This window comes from Nematostella vectensis, chromosome 1, assembly GCF_932526225.1.
Source record: "Nematostella vectensis chromosome 1, jaNemVect1.1, whole genome shotgun sequence".
In the NCBI taxonomy this organism is placed as follows: domain Eukaryota; kingdom Metazoa; phylum Cnidaria; class Anthozoa; order Actiniaria; family Edwardsiidae; genus Nematostella; species Nematostella vectensis.
In genome coordinates, this window is record NC_064034.1 from 11198515 (window position 1) to 11214470 (window position 15956).

The 15956-nt window shown below is 38.4% G+C and overlaps 3 protein-coding genes across 5 annotated transcripts; 2 read left to right on the forward strand and 1 right to left on the reverse strand.

Annotated features, from left to right (window-relative positions):
• Positions 1-168: 168 nt before the first annotated feature.
• On the forward strand, positions 169-4387 carry LOC5517480 (polycomb group RING finger protein 1). 3 transcript variants are annotated; one of them, XM_032361821.2, is made up of 9 exons: positions 169-1058; positions 1332-1419; positions 1793-1829; positions 1901-2100; positions 2630-2710; positions 2801-2830; positions 2940-3031; positions 3883-3979; positions 4233-4387. In XM_032361821.2, exons 1-9 carry the CDS (start codon positions 424-426, stop codon positions 4296-4298), a joined length of 1326 nt encoding a protein of 441 aa, XP_032217712.2. In that variant the 5' UTR covers positions 169-423; the 3' UTR covers positions 4299-4387. The 3 variants fall into 3 exon arrangements, with proteins under 3 accessions (XP_032217712.2, XP_032217713.2, XP_048582856.1); XM_048726899.1 differs by having other exon boundaries at positions 915-1058; positions 1310-1419; XM_032361822.2 differs by lacking the exon at positions 2801-2830.
• Positions 4388-4519: 132 nt separating this feature from the next.
• LOC5517479 (POC1 centriolar protein homolog A) lies at positions 4520-11024 on the reverse strand. The gene is made up of 16 exons (XM_032361820.2): positions 10876-11024; positions 10633-10717; positions 10439-10518; positions 9679-9770; positions 9329-9437; positions 9184-9254; positions 8652-8832; positions 8537-8579; positions 8336-8418; positions 8209-8259; positions 7597-7665; positions 7022-7067; positions 6656-6753; positions 6258-6344; positions 5714-5878; positions 4520-5070 (listed from the first exon to the last, which is right to left on the reverse strand). Exons 1-16 carry the CDS (start codon positions 10888-10890, stop codon positions 4966-4968), a joined length of 1380 nt encoding a protein of 459 aa, XP_032217711.2. The 5' UTR covers positions 10891-11024; the 3' UTR covers positions 4520-4965.
• Positions 11025-11250: 226 nt separating this feature from the next.
• On the forward strand, positions 11251-14464 carry LOC116601154 (importin subunit alpha-2). The gene is made up of 4 exons (XM_032361817.2): positions 11251-11919; positions 12360-12675; positions 12884-13122; positions 13445-14464. The coding sequence occupies exons 1-4, from the start codon at positions 11344-11346 to the stop codon at positions 13829-13831; spliced, it is 1518 nt and encodes a 505-aa protein (XP_032217708.2). The 5' UTR covers positions 11251-11343; the 3' UTR covers positions 13832-14464.
• The last annotated feature ends 1492 nt before the right edge of the window (positions 14465-15956 follow it).

Below are 15956 nucleotides of genomic sequence, written 5' to 3' on the forward strand. Positions count from 1 at the left end.
ACTTGACATTTTACAAAATATATTGGTGAATTCAATTACCACCTCCCTTCTAATTTTCCCTTAGCATTTTTAACTATCCTCTGAAAACCTGGCCTTGACTATTGTAACGCTTCTAAGTCTTGTACTCTCGGTCCCAGTGAATCTTGGCCTTTTGCGTGTTGATAAAAAAGTGCAGGCGAATAACATTCTGGATGCGACAGTCAGGAATAATAGGCTTATTGAAAAAATAATTTCGGAGAATCTCTTGAAAGGAAGACGTCCTGATACCCTTGTTCACTCGAACAGCAATCTTTGAAGCTTCACTGGATACCTGTGTCTTCGTCACCAGGCTTCTCGAGGGGGTGATTCGGAAGGCCAGTGAGCAAAACAAACGGAATTTTTTTGTCCGTTTAGGATTTATGTGGGGATTTATGCTGACACACAATGCTTCGACTAAAGAAAATGCAAGGCAAAGAGTATAACATCGCTCTTCAGCCTGAATCAATTGAGCTAAGAAAACCCATCACTAGAATCGGCCGAACCCCGGCCCTCGCTGATGTTGTTATGGACAGCCTCGTATCCCCCCTGATGATAAGTCGCTTCCACGCACAAATATCCCATGACAACGACTCCTATACTTTAGAGTGCAACGGGATGAATGGTATTTTAGTGAATTCAGTGAAAAGGAAAAAGTGTGTTTTACGTAATGGTGATGTAGTTGTGTTTGGAGGCGCCGGCGTCCAGACTCCCGAAGGGAGAGTTGTCTCTACTCCGGAATCGGAACTTGTCTATGTTTTCGAGTGTGATGAGAAGGACGATAAAAATAATGTAAGTGTGAAGGACGTGTGTACACCTAAGGACGTGTGCACACCTCGAAGAAAACGACCATCCGTCATCAAAAGTGAAAACAAATGGCAAAAAAGTTCTTCTAAGTTGAGTGACAATTTCATTAGCCAATCATTGGTTTCCAGTCATTTGATTGACAGCCAAAATTCCCCAGGGGAGGGAACCAGCGATGGTAGAGTACGAGTGTCTAAGCGTAGACGAAGAATAAAGGTTTTGGATTCTGATGATGAGAGGTGTGTTAATATCATTAATAATCTATAAAACACAGAATGTGGTTAAACATCTTAACACTGGACCAAAACTTGTAGTAGCCACTGTTCATCAGAGCACTTCAAAAGTCACAATTTTGTCCATATATGATCATACCATTTACACCCTTAATTAATAATAAAGCTATTCCACAAGGGGGGAACACAATTCATTTTTGAAAGCCAGTGGAAAAAATGTGTCAGAAATACACAACTTTCTGTTCTCTATTGAGTAGTAACTTTAGTGTCGTCCTGCAGTCCAAGCCAGCCTGAAAGAAAACATTGTCGAAGATCTAGTGTCTCATCTAAACTTATCAGGGGATCCAGTAGCTCGATATCTAACTTGGTAGGTACAACTATAAAAGGGCTGCTGTCAAAGCGGGGTGCACAAAAACATCACAATGTACTCATAGAAATAATTTGGTATTTTTTTAAATAATTTGGTAATTTTTTTGATAATTTGATTTCTTAGCTTTTGTTCTGCTTCCCCCAGGAACACAAGGCTTTGGGTGAAGCCAGTCTTGTATACATTTAAAGTTGTAACTCTATCATGTGGAAAAAAGTGTCCCTCTCAGCAAAAAATTGCTTTCAAAGGGAGATCCTAAATCAAAAATGGTACATCAAACCACTACAAACAAATATCTGTTGTCTATTACAGTTACTCACCAGTCCCTTAGAATAAAGAGATGTTTTAATCTGTGGCTATGATTTTTGTTTAGAATATTGATGCAAGAAAAAGGCTAAACAAGGATGATGGTAAACTCTTTTTCAACATTTGATCACATCAAATAACTCTTCAATGATAAACTTTGCTATGACTTTTCAAGGAAATGAAACCAAGGCATGGCTTGAAGATCTCAATGAAGAGCTGCTGTGCTGCATCTGCCGTGAGCTGATGATAAGTGCACATGCATTGCCGTGTTCTCACACATTCTGCCATTCATGCATCACAGGCTGGCTAAAGCAGGCAACTGACTGTCCAAGCTGCAGAGCAAACTCAACACATAAGCTACTGGTCCCAGTTAAGGTGGATGTCTTCTTGCCTGACCCCATGTCAGCAAGTTGGATGATAAGTCATTAAGTAGATCAGTCTGTCTGTAGATCAGACAGTCATTTTTTCAGTCTATCAGTAGATCAGTCAGTCAGTAGATCAGACAGTAAGTTGATCAAACAGGCAGTAGATCAGTTAGTCAGTAGATCAAACAGTAAGTAGATCAGTCAGTCAGTAGATCAGACAGTAAATTGATCAAACAGTCAGTAGATCAGACAATTGATTGGTCAGTCAATGGTCAGTTGATCATTTTAGATGGTAAGTATGCTAGTCAGTTTATCAGACGGTAGTTGATAAGACAGTCAGTTGATCAGGCAGTTGATTAGTTAGCATATTGCCAGTTAGGGTCTTTACTTGAGATAGTGCTTGCAGGTGGCATGCTAGTCAGTTTATTGCAGTCAGTGAGCTGATCAGACAGTTTTTTTTCCTGTCAGTACAGTAGGTCATTTGGCCAGTTAGGGGTTAAACTTGAGGTACTGAAAAAGCTGACTTCCATTTTCACCAGGTACTAGATAACACCATTGAAAAGGTTGCAAAAAAGGTATTACCTTTAGATGAGCTCGAGCAAAGAGAAAAAGCAATACAGGTAAGAAGATTTTCCATTGCTAACTTAGTCATCCACTGTCAATGCTTTTTATCTTCATCAAAGTTTATAAAAAGTTCCTTTTCGTAACAGGAGCTTCTGGATAGAAAAAGTGGAAAAATAGTAAGTAAAAGACAATAACATCATTGTTCAAATCATACATCATAAATACACTCACCAACTTTACCAGCTTTATGTGTTGTAGGAGCTTAATTGTATTATTTACCCCTAGGGTGAATGGAATATAGAAATACATGCTGAATATGGCCCAACTGGCAGGAATAGACTGATTTGTGACAAATGCTATTCACCTGTTCCTAACAGGTAATCTTTATGTCCCTTTGTAATGATCAGCATTCTGGGGGGGGGGGGGGGGGGGGGGGAATGCATAAGTGCAAAAAGTGTGTTATAAGTCCAAAAAGTGTGTCATTTCTTATTGAGGAATTATTTTCCATATGATACCTATGACTGTGCACCCTCCCAATCAATTCGTGGGTAAATGTCTTGCATTAACTGGACTTTTGCAATATTAAGGATGGTCTGCATTGTAACTAGAAAAAGAGGGCACACACACCTCTCCACCAAAAAATGGTCAAAATTTTGCACATTTTCTATGCCTTTGTACTCCCAAACCCTGGATACAAGGATCTGGGAAGTGCCAGATTTTAGACAAGCACTCATCACACACACCTTGAATACCAAAAGTTGGTTGTTTCTTTTAATATTAAAGGATTATCAACCCCACCCCCCCCCCCCCCCCCCCCCATTAGCAAATCATGGGTACCGGCTAATTAGCAGAAATAAAATTCCTCGAGTCTGATTTGCTAAGAACAAATGCAGTAGATGACCCAGCATCTTGCCAAAATATATTCTTGTTTGAAGAATTGGCCTTCTTTATTTTTACAAAACCCAAAGTAATCTCAAATGGTTAGCCCAACTATTTCAGATGATGGCTACTTGAGAAAAACCTGTGATTTTGCTACAGAAATGCAGGATAATGGGCCTAAAACCTAGCTCAATACTGCAATATGACTTGTTTTTGTTATGTTCTAGGATGATTGATTTGTTGTTAGGCCAGTTTTTGTGGCATCAGCTATTTTTTTAAAAAAGGAAGTGAGATACAATTTGTACAGTTGGCTGTTTTTTTTTTATAACATTTTTACTTTTCTTTTCAGATATCTTCATTGGAGAGTTTCCTCTCCATATTCAGGTGCTACAGATCATTATCATTTCTCCTGTTTCCAGCCTCACACACAGGTGACAGTTGATCAGGTATGGATGGCTTGGACACTAAAAAACTATCCACAGAATGCAATGACATCTGTGAACAATAGCTAGAAAAGATACTATCAATTGCTTTTTTAGCCTGCTTGCAGGAAGTACCCAGTGTTACTATTGCAGAAAACCTTGATCCTCTGTTCAAAGATTTCGCCTGTTCACAGAACAGGTTTTCTGCGATAATAACACTGAGTACTGCCTACAAGCAGGCTAATAGCTAGCTAGCTTTCCTATTTCTTTTTTTCAGATCAAAATTGCCTCTAAAGTTTCAGCAAAGGACAGAAAAAGAGTAGAGAAAAAAATCAAATCTTGAATGCCAACTACGGTATTTTTAACTACACTATTGTAAATTTGAATGCAGATACTTGTAGATATATTTAAAAATGCACATTTTGATCCATACATGTCGCCATATATGGTAATATAAAAATAAAATTTTACACAAACTTATTACAGTATGATTATTTTAGTCAAGGGTTGAGCAGGAAAGCAAAACATGCGCAAATACTGTTGAAAATGCTACAAACGCTTGTCTATTAGACAATACAGCATAAGATTTCTTTTTATTGACAGTACATATTTACATTTTCACATAGCCTGTTCACATTACTCGGCACCTATGTACACTTGGGTGATAATAGGGTATAAAGAGTTGTCCTGTGATAATACAAAAGAGAGTCTCATATAAATGAATTTCAAGTAGTATGCTTAGGTGTTGTCTGCCCATTGCCAATTTTACAAGCTTAGCTGGCTCACACTTGGAATTTTTGCATTTAGCCGTGCTGGACTTGTCACGTTATGCAACACTTGAGCCAGCTAGAGCATCACAGAGTGTGATAAGTCAATCTCCATGGGAGGGGGACTAGCATTTTACAGGATTTTTTTAGAAATTTTGAAAACAAACTTCCAAATACAGTTATTAAGAGAATTTTGTACAGAGCTAGTGGAAATTACAACCTATTTTCATCCCTCACTACACTCTACTCATTGGGCCTTATCTGCAAAGTAATTTTCTGCTGGTTGTCCAGACACTCTCTGAGCTTGTCTTCCGTCATAGTGAGCCGTTGCTCTAATATTGACACTGTCTACAGACAACAAGAACATACTGTAAGAATTAAGTATAAATAAGGACATGTAAGAATGAATGGGGTACTTCTCTTGGGCAAGCTTATTTAAAATAAATAAATAAAATATGGTATTGGTCCTAAGTTGCTGCTCAACACTCAGTGGTCCAGCCCTTTTGCTTTCAAGTGTTTCTCCCCCCTATTTCTGGATCCCCCCATTCACTTATTAAAGAATAATTTAATCAGAATTTCTCTAAAAACACAACCAACTGAATGTGATTACTTGTTTCTGAGAGAAGCCTCGTGCATTAAACAATATGCTTGCCTTTAGTTGCCAACTAGGAAACATAGACAGCATTTCCAGAATAGATAGGCAGCATGCCCAGAAATTGGCCCAGCAACAATAAATAGGTTAAAAAAATGTGATCTCTAAAAAGAACTAAATTCCCCACATTCCCCCCAAGCTTGTGGGGAAGGCATGCATTACACTAAAAGCGGCTACTAAAGATCTTGACAAAAAGTGAGAGAGTATACCATTTCTTCCTGTTATTGCAAAGGTTGGTTCTCACTAGTTTGCAAGAACACAAGTGAAAATGGGTCAAGCACATCCACAAGAAAATTACTCTTGAGTTCCAATTAGAAGCAGCCATTAGTTAATTCATACCTGAGTGAGAACATCTAGCTGTCCAACAATGTGTTCCAGGGTGTTAGCAAGTTGCGGAGGGATATCACGCCGTTCTAGAGGGGTGGTCTGCGGGGGATCGTTGACCACGCCCCCTAGGCTGAGGCGGTTTGGATGAGCTGTGTAGTCATCAAGTTTGCTCTGTTGCTGTGATATTTAAAGATTGAGGGATGATTTAGTATTAAGAAAGAGTAAAATATTGAGTCATACCAACTGAACCACTGGGGATGCTGGCCTGCTGTACCATGTCCATAGACAGTCCTTACAATCAAATACGATGTTTACTTGTTTTATTAGAACTACCAAACATATTTTAACATAACTTGTAGATGGAGCAGAGTATCTGTTACTGCACCAACCTTGTCTAACACACCTCCATTAGAGATTCAAGGAATTAAGAGGGGACAACAATAATTCTGTCAAGGAAGTTGCTTGTAAATCAACCCTTGCCCTCTCTTGTGTGCAAAGTTATTAATGTTTATCATAATATGACCAATAGATGTGATAAGTTCAGTTATTTAAGCACCTGGGGTATTGAGAACATAGCAGGTCCAACTTCTACAACTTCAGGGTCACCAACTCCCATGTTTCTAGGATGAGCACTAGCATTTATCTGGAAAAAAAGGAAAAAGTACCTTTCACTTGATGACTGATCTACAGTTTGGTGTCTTATGCTGTGTGTGTGTTTTAGATCCAAAATATTGCATTTTTTCATTATGGCTAGTACAGTAAAGGTACCAAAGACCATTTACTAGGTAAATGGGTCCTACATTTACTAGGTAAATAGGACCTACATTTACTAGGTAAATGGGTCCTACATTTACTAGGTAAATGGGTCTTATATCTCTTCTGTAAAGCCAGATATATCAACTCACAGCAGTGTACTTAGGTCACAGATACTTTGCTCAGCCGTGCATACTTTACCTGGCCTGGTTCCCTTGGCTTTGAAGGGGATTGTGGTGGAGGATCGTGAGTATGCGAAGGTGATACTGGCGCCGCTCTTTTCCTATGTGTTCGCAAAACTGCAAAATGGAATGTTGTCAGATTGCTTAGCAGCACAATGGCAAGCACTGTCGCTTTAAGAAGAACAGATTTTCATATCTCTTTCTTGTCAACTGTCTCCAGTCTGCCAATGCCTTGCTTTTACACTCAAATTCCACCCATTATCCCCCAAAAAATTCCCCATAATCAAATTAAAAGCCAATGCCAATGATAAAAAAGCACTATGCCAATGATAAATATGACCAAAGCCAATGATAAAAAAGCACTATGCCTATATCATGTACTTACCTTCCTGATAATCAACTTTGTCAAAGTTTGTTTTCCAAACCATCACCTGCAAATGGAAAAAGTATTATTTAGGGCCAGACAAGATCGGATGGTGTGTGTGGGGGGAGGGGGAGTTATAGAAAAATATATATCATAAATTATGGGTATCTGTGCAGAAATCCCTATCCACCACTGTCAGATCAAATGGTCCATACACTATACTTAAAATGGCAGTCCAGAAAATTTTGTGACCTTTTTCTTTAAATAAATTTTATTACATATATATGTTTACAATTTACATGACAATACATTACGAGCTACAAGTTACAGTTTGTACACAGAAGGCGGCTTTCCCACTTATAATATTTCTTTACAAGTTTGCGCTTTTTTTACTTTACTCTGTCCCAGTTCATTTGCTTCTTTATATATATATATATATTTTTTCCCCCTTTTTAATATTTTTTATTCCTTTTTTTATTGCTTTTCTCTTTTATAGTTAATTTTTGTTAGCTTTTTTGTATTTTTTGATATTGCTTTTTTTGATTTTTTTTCTTCGATTTTCTTTTTCTTTTACATTTCAAATTTTGATAACATACCTGCTCATCTGAGCTACCAGATGCAAAGTATTCTCCATTTCTTGAGAACACAACAGATGTTGCTGGTCCCTGAGAAAAAGATTAAATCATGTTTTTTTTTTAGTTCTAAATTGACCTTTTTGCTTGTGTTCTTAGGGGGGAAAGCTTGCGTTAATATACTGTATCCAGAATAATAAATAAAATAAATAAAGCATTTATTGTAGCGCTTATACTAACCATGTTCTAAGCGCTTCACATTTAAAACCCTATTATGTGTTAAGAACATCAATTCCTGGAGAATTGAGGAACACAAGCTTCTAGTAAGCTCACATACATTCAACAAGTCAAATTTAGGGCAGAGAAACAGAAAGATAATATCCATGTCTCAACTAGGAGTCAAACCCGTTTCAGCAGAGGTGAGAGGCCCTATATGCTTACGTGTAAACACACTGGGCCACCTATGATTCACTGGACTACTTCAAATATTTGCTGAAAGGGATGCGCCCACTACAGTGACAGTGACACACTGATTGTATCGCGATTATGGATCACGTCAAAGGAGGTTGACATGTGTCCACAATACAAGGTTAACCTGAGCAAACAATATATTTTTTTATAAAAACCATGTTGTACCTGGTGTCCATGTAGAGTGTAGAATAATCTTCCTTCCATTAGATCAAGAATCTACGGACAAAAATGAAGAAATTAAAAGATGGCTTACTACATTAGATAATATGAGTGAAAAGGGCATGGATATTACCTTGAGGGTTGTATCGCTTGATGCAGACACGAGGTAGTTACCAGATGGGTGAAAAGACACTGAGTTGACTGCACCAGTATGAGCTGATTATTTAGAAATATATTATCATGAGTATAAGAGCCCCCTCAAAAACAAGACTTAAAATATCACCTTGTATAGCATGAGTCATTTAAAGCCTAATTTTGGCTGAACTTGTTTTACCTTGGTAATGCTGAAGAAGTTTATTCATTCTGATATCCCAAACCTGCAAGAATTGAGTCAGCTATTATACTTTAAACCAGAAGTAAATATTTATCCATGCGTGGTCATACTTTACCTTGACTGTACTGTCTGTCCCCCCGGCAGCTATGCAGGTCCCACTCGGGTGAAACTCCACAGAATTTACAAACCCTCCAGGGTCATAGAAGGTATGGACACAATCTTTACTTGTGCGATCCCACAGTTTGATTGTTTTGTCGTCACTACCAGAGACAATCAGACGCTCATCTGGGGAGAACCTAGAAAAATGAGAAGTCATTGAAAATACTGATTCTACTGCAAAGATAACAAACCATATCCATATACTATACCAGTCAATTGAAATCAACACTAAGAAGTCCTTTGAATAAGAAAAAAGGAATAAGATTGCAATGCCAAAGCAAGTTTTCTTTTTTTAAGGATCTGCAGAGTCATTGAGATGGTACACACACTGATGAATTCCCACCCCCACCCTCCACCACCCAAAAAAGGCTTAACTGCCATGGCATCAAATCTAGAACAGGATTTTCCTTTTTTTACAATGTATATGCGCATGCACGGATTTCAACAGTTGTGTCAAGAGTTGCTGTGTACATTTTTCAAAGACTTACTTTGCACATCTCACCCAGTTCATATGTGCATTCAATGAATACAAAAACTTTTGGCGATGAACTGTCCAGACCTTTAAAATCAAAATAACAAACATGAGTAAGAAAAAAAAAAACGATTTTTTTTTCTATTTAAAACTTAACAAACCTTTAATGATTTATCATCAGATGCTGTTAACAGTGACTGGCCATCGCCTGAAAAGTCCACGCTTCGTACAGTTGCAGTGTGTGCCTTAAAAACTGTACTCTCACCTTTCCTGTTGAGAGAGGAGCTTCTATAAGTAACATGTGAAAATACTTTTGGCATTCATGGTTCCAATAAATATTCCAAGTGCACAATCAATGATTTGTAAAATCCTGAACAAAAGTGAGAATTCCCTTCTATTAAACCCTTTCAACACGCTCACTCAAATGACTTATTTGACGACTGTACTATTCTGCGACTGCAGTCTTGCAAGAATGATAATTCCTCAGCAGGCTGATTGTTCTGTTACTCACACACTGGGGACCCAGAGTCTGACTGTCTTGTCCCTGGATGCTGAAGCAATCAAGTGACCTGACGGAGAGAACTTTACAGACAGTATAGCATCCTAGGAATGAGCAAATCAATCGGTTAATGGACTGATCAAGTTACCAGGCAATGAATTAGTCCCTTTTTCAATAATATCATTTATTTGCAGTGAGGCTTAGTGGTATTTGGCCTAGAGAAAACAATGGAGCACAGTTTAAGACTAGTGCTCTTCAATTCATATTTTCAGTTGAGTTTGAAGTTTTTCTAATTTATAATTCTAAATATATCTTTTCATATAAATCTGTTTTTCTAATAGATGAAAGCTATCGGATGTTTAGCAAATGTAATTTTATTAGCTCTGAAGTAATCAAGTAAACATCTAGGTAATTTATACTTTAGTGGAACCTAGACTTTATCTTTTGCTAGGATAATAGATAGGCCAAAAAACTTGGCATGGGGCATAAATGAGACACTGGTTTTAGTAATATGCTAGACATTGCCTAATAATCTAACATCATAGCTAGGTATTTTCATTGATGGAATTTGAAAGAATAAACTTATTTTCTTCAAACTTTGAGTTGGGTGCACAGACATTTTTAATCCCAGAGAGAAAACTACTTATTTTATAATGATTGTGACCGCCTCATGCTCTGTAAGATCTCATCTAATCTTAGTGGCTATCCCCTAATAGTCATGACATCTAATTATCTAAAAATATTCAAACAAACCCTTGATATATACTCTTACTTTATGTCCAACAAATCTGTACGCTCTCATATGCGGCTTGAAATGCCAAATCATCAAACTAGAATCCATAGAGCCAGTGACTGTATAAAAAAGGGTAAAGGATTTGTATTGTTTCGTAATGAAGTTTAGAAATATCTGAGAAAGTTACACTCTGAATAACAGCTAAATAAAATTGGACATGTTATGAGTGTTACCCAGCTGTTTCATGTTGGGATTGAAATCCACGCTTGTGACAGTGTCTCTGTGCCCTTTGAAATGACGCTCAAGCGTCGGATCTTCCTACAAGTAAAAATGAAATGAATGTTTTTGAAATCGGAGTCACAACAACACAAGTCTGACGTGTAGATTTCGGAGTGTAAATGTAAACAAACTATCTTTTGACATCGTAGAACCAACAAATCATCATAATTTCATAGAAAGCAATAAAAATCACTTACTAAACTTGAAGTCATCTTATGCACTGTCTAATTTTCCCGCATCAGAAGAAATTCATGAAGCTTTGAAGAAACTTTGCAAAAGAATGCTTTCGATTCGTTCAAATATGGCGGGCGGTTGAGCAGTCATGGGTATGTCCGCTGATCAGTACGACTTGGGCTCATCAAAAGTTGACCTAGAATGTATAGCGGGGAATATGACCCATGATATTAAAAGTCAGGTCGTTGGTTGATATATTGCCATTTTTATCATTATCTTTTTTTAATCAAGTAAGTGCAGATCGTTATTAGCGAATTTTTTATTGAGACTTTGGGCTTCCTGTGTACTCTGTATCGTAGTGGCTCATGGGATTTGTTATCTTGCGTTGCACTCTGGGATAGCATTTTCTATTGTTTTCAATATGGCGACCGTGATTTGATTTTTTAACAAAATACTGTCTCCCGAATATCCTCTTGATCAACGACAACAAGATGAACAGAAAAGACCTTTACAAGCAAGGTGGACACAGCGTACAAGCCCAACGATCAAGACGGCGAGGCCAAGAAGCAGATTTACGCAAGGAAAGGCGCGAAAGACTTTTGAGTTCCAAACGAATTCGTTTCGCCGAAGAGGAGGCCGAGGAAGAAGATTTCACTGTCGAACAAGTGCGAGACTACGCCAAGGCAATCCAAAAGTATGATTCTAATACTCTCCACTGCTTACGCAGTTTGAGAAAGGCATTTGCACAAGGAAGCGAGCTCATAAGCGCCTTTATGGGCGTTGAAAATGGCCTTCGTTCAGTCGTGGGGTACTTGACTGGTCACAACATCGATTTACAGCTTGAAGCCGCTTGGTGCATCACAAATCTGTCTGCGGGCACCCACGAGGACACTTTGAGGGTGTTAAAAGCAGCAGCGCCTTATTTAATTACGTATCTTAGTGGGCAGAACTTGTCGTTACAGGACCAGTGCGCCTGGGCGCTTGGAAACATGTCGGGGGATTCTGTCGAGTGTAGGGACCTTTTGCGTGCGCAAGGAATAGTCCCCCCCATGGCCAATTTATTAAAGGTATCTACAGCCCATAACATCCTGTTTTACGAAGCCCTTTGACGTGACGGGAAAACTTGCACTGTGCAGGGCCACATAGAAGCCATTTTATTCATGTCATGGTTTTGTGTTCTTACTGATATGCCCTGATACTGGCTTTTACAGTGAAGTTTTACCAAATTATTTTACAATTTACGAGCGTCATGATAAAAGCTATATAGGATTTTCTTGAATCCTAAGAAAAATGTAATACAGTTTGAGTTTTCAAGTAGAAAATTATTCTCTAGGGAACTTGAAGTCAGCTCAATTTAGCAAGAGTTTGAGTTATCCAAGCTTTCCAAGAAGTGTCTTTATATTAAAAAAACTCCATTTAGCATTTTGTTTGCTGTTAGTTTATTCGGTTTATTTTGAACATTTTCCATGATTCCATAGACATACTAATTGTTTTTTTCTGTTTCTAGTCTGAGATACCATCAATTGTGCAGTCAGCAGCATTTGCCTTATCTAATCTAGCAAGAGGTCACAGCCAGGCTGCTGATGACATGATGGGGCTCGGCATAGCTTCCATGATTTGCGCTCTTCTTGTGCCTGGACAGAGTACCATTGAGGTTGTCACAGAGGTCTCTTGGGTTTCGACTTATCTCACTTCTAAGCCTGATAATCTGGCAGCATTTGTTGAAAGTGGAGTAATTGATCATCTTGTTAGAATTCTACATAGCCTGGTACAAGAGGCACAGCCAAACAGCCAGGCCATTACACCCATTTTAAGATGTTTGGGTAAGATATCATCATCTATTGTCAAGCGTGTTTTCCAGACTGATGATCATGATTTTGTTTTACCTGCCCTCAATGGTTTATTCTGATTGCAGAGCATGTCGTAACAAGGCCCACATTTCTAAATTGTTGTATATTGTATGAACTTTAATCTAAGCTTTTATAACAGTTTTATTTTGATTATAAATAATCTCTGTTTTCTCCCTTGAAGGGAACATCATAAGTGGCCCAGATGAGTATGGTGCTATGGCCATGCAAGGCGGCTTACTCCTTCATGCTGTCATGGCATGCTTGCAGTCCTCACATCGACATGTTCGCAAGGAGAGCTTGTGGGTCTTGTCCAACCTAACCGCAGGACCAGCAGAGAGCTGTTGGGCTGTTGTACATGCTGGCTTGGTTCCAGTTACAGTGAAAATGTTGGCCTCAGAAGCATTTGACATCAAGAAAGAGGTCAGCTTTAAAACTCACTATCAAATTGTATCATGCTTTTACTACTACTGTATGCCAGTTCTGGAAGTTGATGTTTTCAGAAGAAAGCACTCAAGGTTTGATTCAACAATGGTTTTGTAGGGCAAAAGGCCCTGAAGTTCTTTCTCCACTTGGCATTTTTATAACCAACTTATGATGTAAAAACTGCTTCAATCAACAAAAATTCAAATGCAACACCATTAACATAATGAATTAATACAAATTTAAATTGACTAACAACAATAAAATTCAGAGTTTGGCGCCAGGATGAAATAGCATTTAACTCCTTTTTTTTACTTTCCAGGTAGCACTTACCCTGTGCAACATTTCCTACCATGGGCCTGATTGCCTCAAAGTTGTACTGGATTGTAGAGGAATGGAAGGATTTGTTCACCTTTTGAAATCCCATGACCAAGATACTGTTTTAACTGCCTTGCAGTTTGCAGAAATGGCACTCCGACTCTTCCCTGATTCTAAAAACACCTTTGAAGAGCTAGAAGGAGTTGCATGTCTTGAGGGATTGGAATATAATTGTAATGAGACATTACGGCAGTATGCTAATGAGTTATTGGACACATATTTCATGGAGGAGACTCGAGATGAAGAGATCTCTGAGGAGACCCACGGGGACCTCTCAGAGTTCAGGCCACAAGAAATGGGCATGACTGGATCTACAAAAGAGGCACATTGAATTTTTAAACCAGTGCAAACAGCACTAACATCAGCCAGCATTTCTGGCACTGCTAAACTTGGTTGAATGAATATACATAGGCAAAGAAAATGTTGTCAAACTTCTTCAGTGCACCTCCCAACAAGGGTTGCAATTAGTGCCACCTTTGCTGGGTCAGCAATCTTTTCAGTTTTTGTGTTGTTTACACTGGGCTTTTATATGAAGAAGGTATCCCAGATGTGACAATGGCTGCCTCTACAAGAGAATTGAATTTTATGCTTTTAAAGAAAAGATAGCCCATCTGTGTGACAAGTAGGACACAGGACATAATTCATGGAAACTGTTTTCAATGTATTCCCTGTAGGCCCAAAAAAGGGCATAAGCACTGTTGAGAGAAAGGTTAAGCAGAGTAAAGGGGTATAGAAAAGGCTTCTTGGGTTTTATACTTTATCTGAGAAAGGCCATGTATTTGTTTGTGTGGCATGCCTTGTACAGAAAATTGAATATTTTCTACAGCTCTGAAGCCATGCTCAATATGATGGAGTAAAAGTGCAAGCTCCTCAGTGATTTAAAGCATACTGATCATAGCTGCAGGAAACAATAGCTCAGGCTCAGAGAGTTAAATTTTTCTTTAATTAAAATGTGATGATCTCATTGATTGACTTTGTGCTTAATCTATATTACCCATATATTTGGATGTTAAATTTCAGGGACACAATATGTGCTACCAGGAATGGGATATAAAATTCCAGGTTTAGGAATTGTGTTTCAGGTTTAGGATTTGTGTTATAAGGAATGGGACTTGAGCTTTCACAGATAGGATTTGTGGTAGTGAACAGAAAAGTTGGGACTGGATTGGTGAGCTTAAGCTTCCATGGAAATGGGATTCAGATTCACGTTCAGGAAGGGGTAGCCAGAAATCACAATTTTGCAACAGAAGAGGTCCAGGATTATTTCCCAGGGGGTTTGGTGGGGAGTTAAAAAAAAAGCAGGATTGTAGAGGGATGGGGGTTGAGGAGGAAGATTTGGGGGATATATATTTTTATTTCTATGTAACATCCCAAGGCAAGGCACAGGCCACTTATTATACCACTATTTTGCAAAAAAAAAAAAACACAAACAAAGATTAAGTTAAGGTCTCTACACTCCTTATATAAAGCGTTATCCTATATTTTTTTCTTTTTATAACCCATTGACTCCTGGCTATTTTTTAGCTGAATTTACAAAAAACAGATACCTACGCCCTATTCTGAGTTTTATACAGCCCGTCAAAGTCGAACGGTAGTCAGCAGTATCCAAGCTTTCCAACAGTGCTTTGCATCCCCACTTTTAATCCCTCATCGTTGTGCTAAAGCGAGCATAAGTTGATGAAACGATGAAGCGAGCACAAGTTGTATTTTTCATCAAAAATACAGCTGTGAGCATATTAGTAGAGTGTCTCAGGACATCATGAAGTCTATTGGGGCATAATTGCTTTTGCTTATGGATATTTGCAAGCAAATGTGTGGATTCATGATGTTTTTTTTTTTGTTTGACTTTGCCTGGATGAGAAAATAATTTTCTTATGAATCACCACAGCTCTCCTAAATGCTGTCTTTTCTGGAACCAAATTGATTCCAAAATTGTTTACACTGCTATTCTGGGTCTGTATGACTTGGAATTGATTTGTTTGGCTTCGGGGTGAAAAGGCTTCAAAAAAACATCTGACTTTGGGGAGAGGAGTGTTGACTGGCCCTCCCCTCGTGAATTTTTCCCTGGATCTCCTAGAATGCTTTGCAATCTGTAAAGGCATCCAAGTGGTTTTACAAGCCTTCAAGCAGTGGACATTGTGTTTTGAGCCCATGGAAATGAACCTGGAGGATCAGAATAAAGGTATCTTTTTGTGTCTTGAGCTGTGTTTGCTGATCTCTCTCCCTTTGTGGTATTTTGAGCGTTTTATTGAGAGGGGTGATGCTTTTCTTTCCTTGTTCGATTTGAAATTTGTCAAAGAACCTGTGCTATTATTTGGCTTAAGAGTAGTTGCCAGCACCTTGGTTGGATGCATATCTTCAAGACCATTTATCCCTTGATCCACTGATACCTGAGTATCTTCATCTTGTTGTGTTTATTTTGCATTTATGAATTTTTTGGGTTGTGGGTACTTCCA

Bases quoted from the DNA above. Each gene is read 5' to 3' on its own strand.
- LOC5517480 (XM_032361821.2), top strand. From the start codon at position 424: ATGCTTCGACTAAAGAAAATGCAAGGCAAAGAGTATAACATCGCTCTT. The intron at 1,420-1,792 runs GTAGGTACAACT...ATTTTTGTTTAG, and splicing joins GTAGCTCGATATCTAACTTG to AATATTGATGCAAGAAAAAG. The intron at 2,831-2,939 runs GTAAGTAAAAGA...ATTTACCCCTAG, and splicing joins ATAGAAAAAGTGGAAAAATA to GGTGAATGGAATATAGAAAT.
- LOC5517479 (XM_032361820.2), bottom strand. The intron at 10,519-10,632 runs GTAACACTCATA...TTTTTTATACAG, and splicing joins TCCCAACATGAAACAGCTGG to TCACTGGCTCTATGGATTCT. The intron at 5,879-6,257 runs GTGCTTAAATAA...TAAATATCACAG, and splicing joins CTATGTTCTCAATACCCCAG to CAACAGAGCAAACTTGATGA.
- LOC116601154 (XM_032361817.2), top strand. From the start codon at position 11,344: ATGAACAGAAAAGACCTTTACAAGCAAGGTGGACACAGCGTACAAGCC. The intron at 12,676-12,883 runs GTAAGATATCAT...TCTCCCTTGAAG, and splicing joins ACCCATTTTAAGATGTTTGG to GGAACATCATAAGTGGCCCA. The intron at 13,123-13,444 runs GTCAGCTTTAAA...TTTACTTTCCAG, and splicing joins CATTTGACATCAAGAAAGAG to GTAGCACTTACCCTGTGCAA.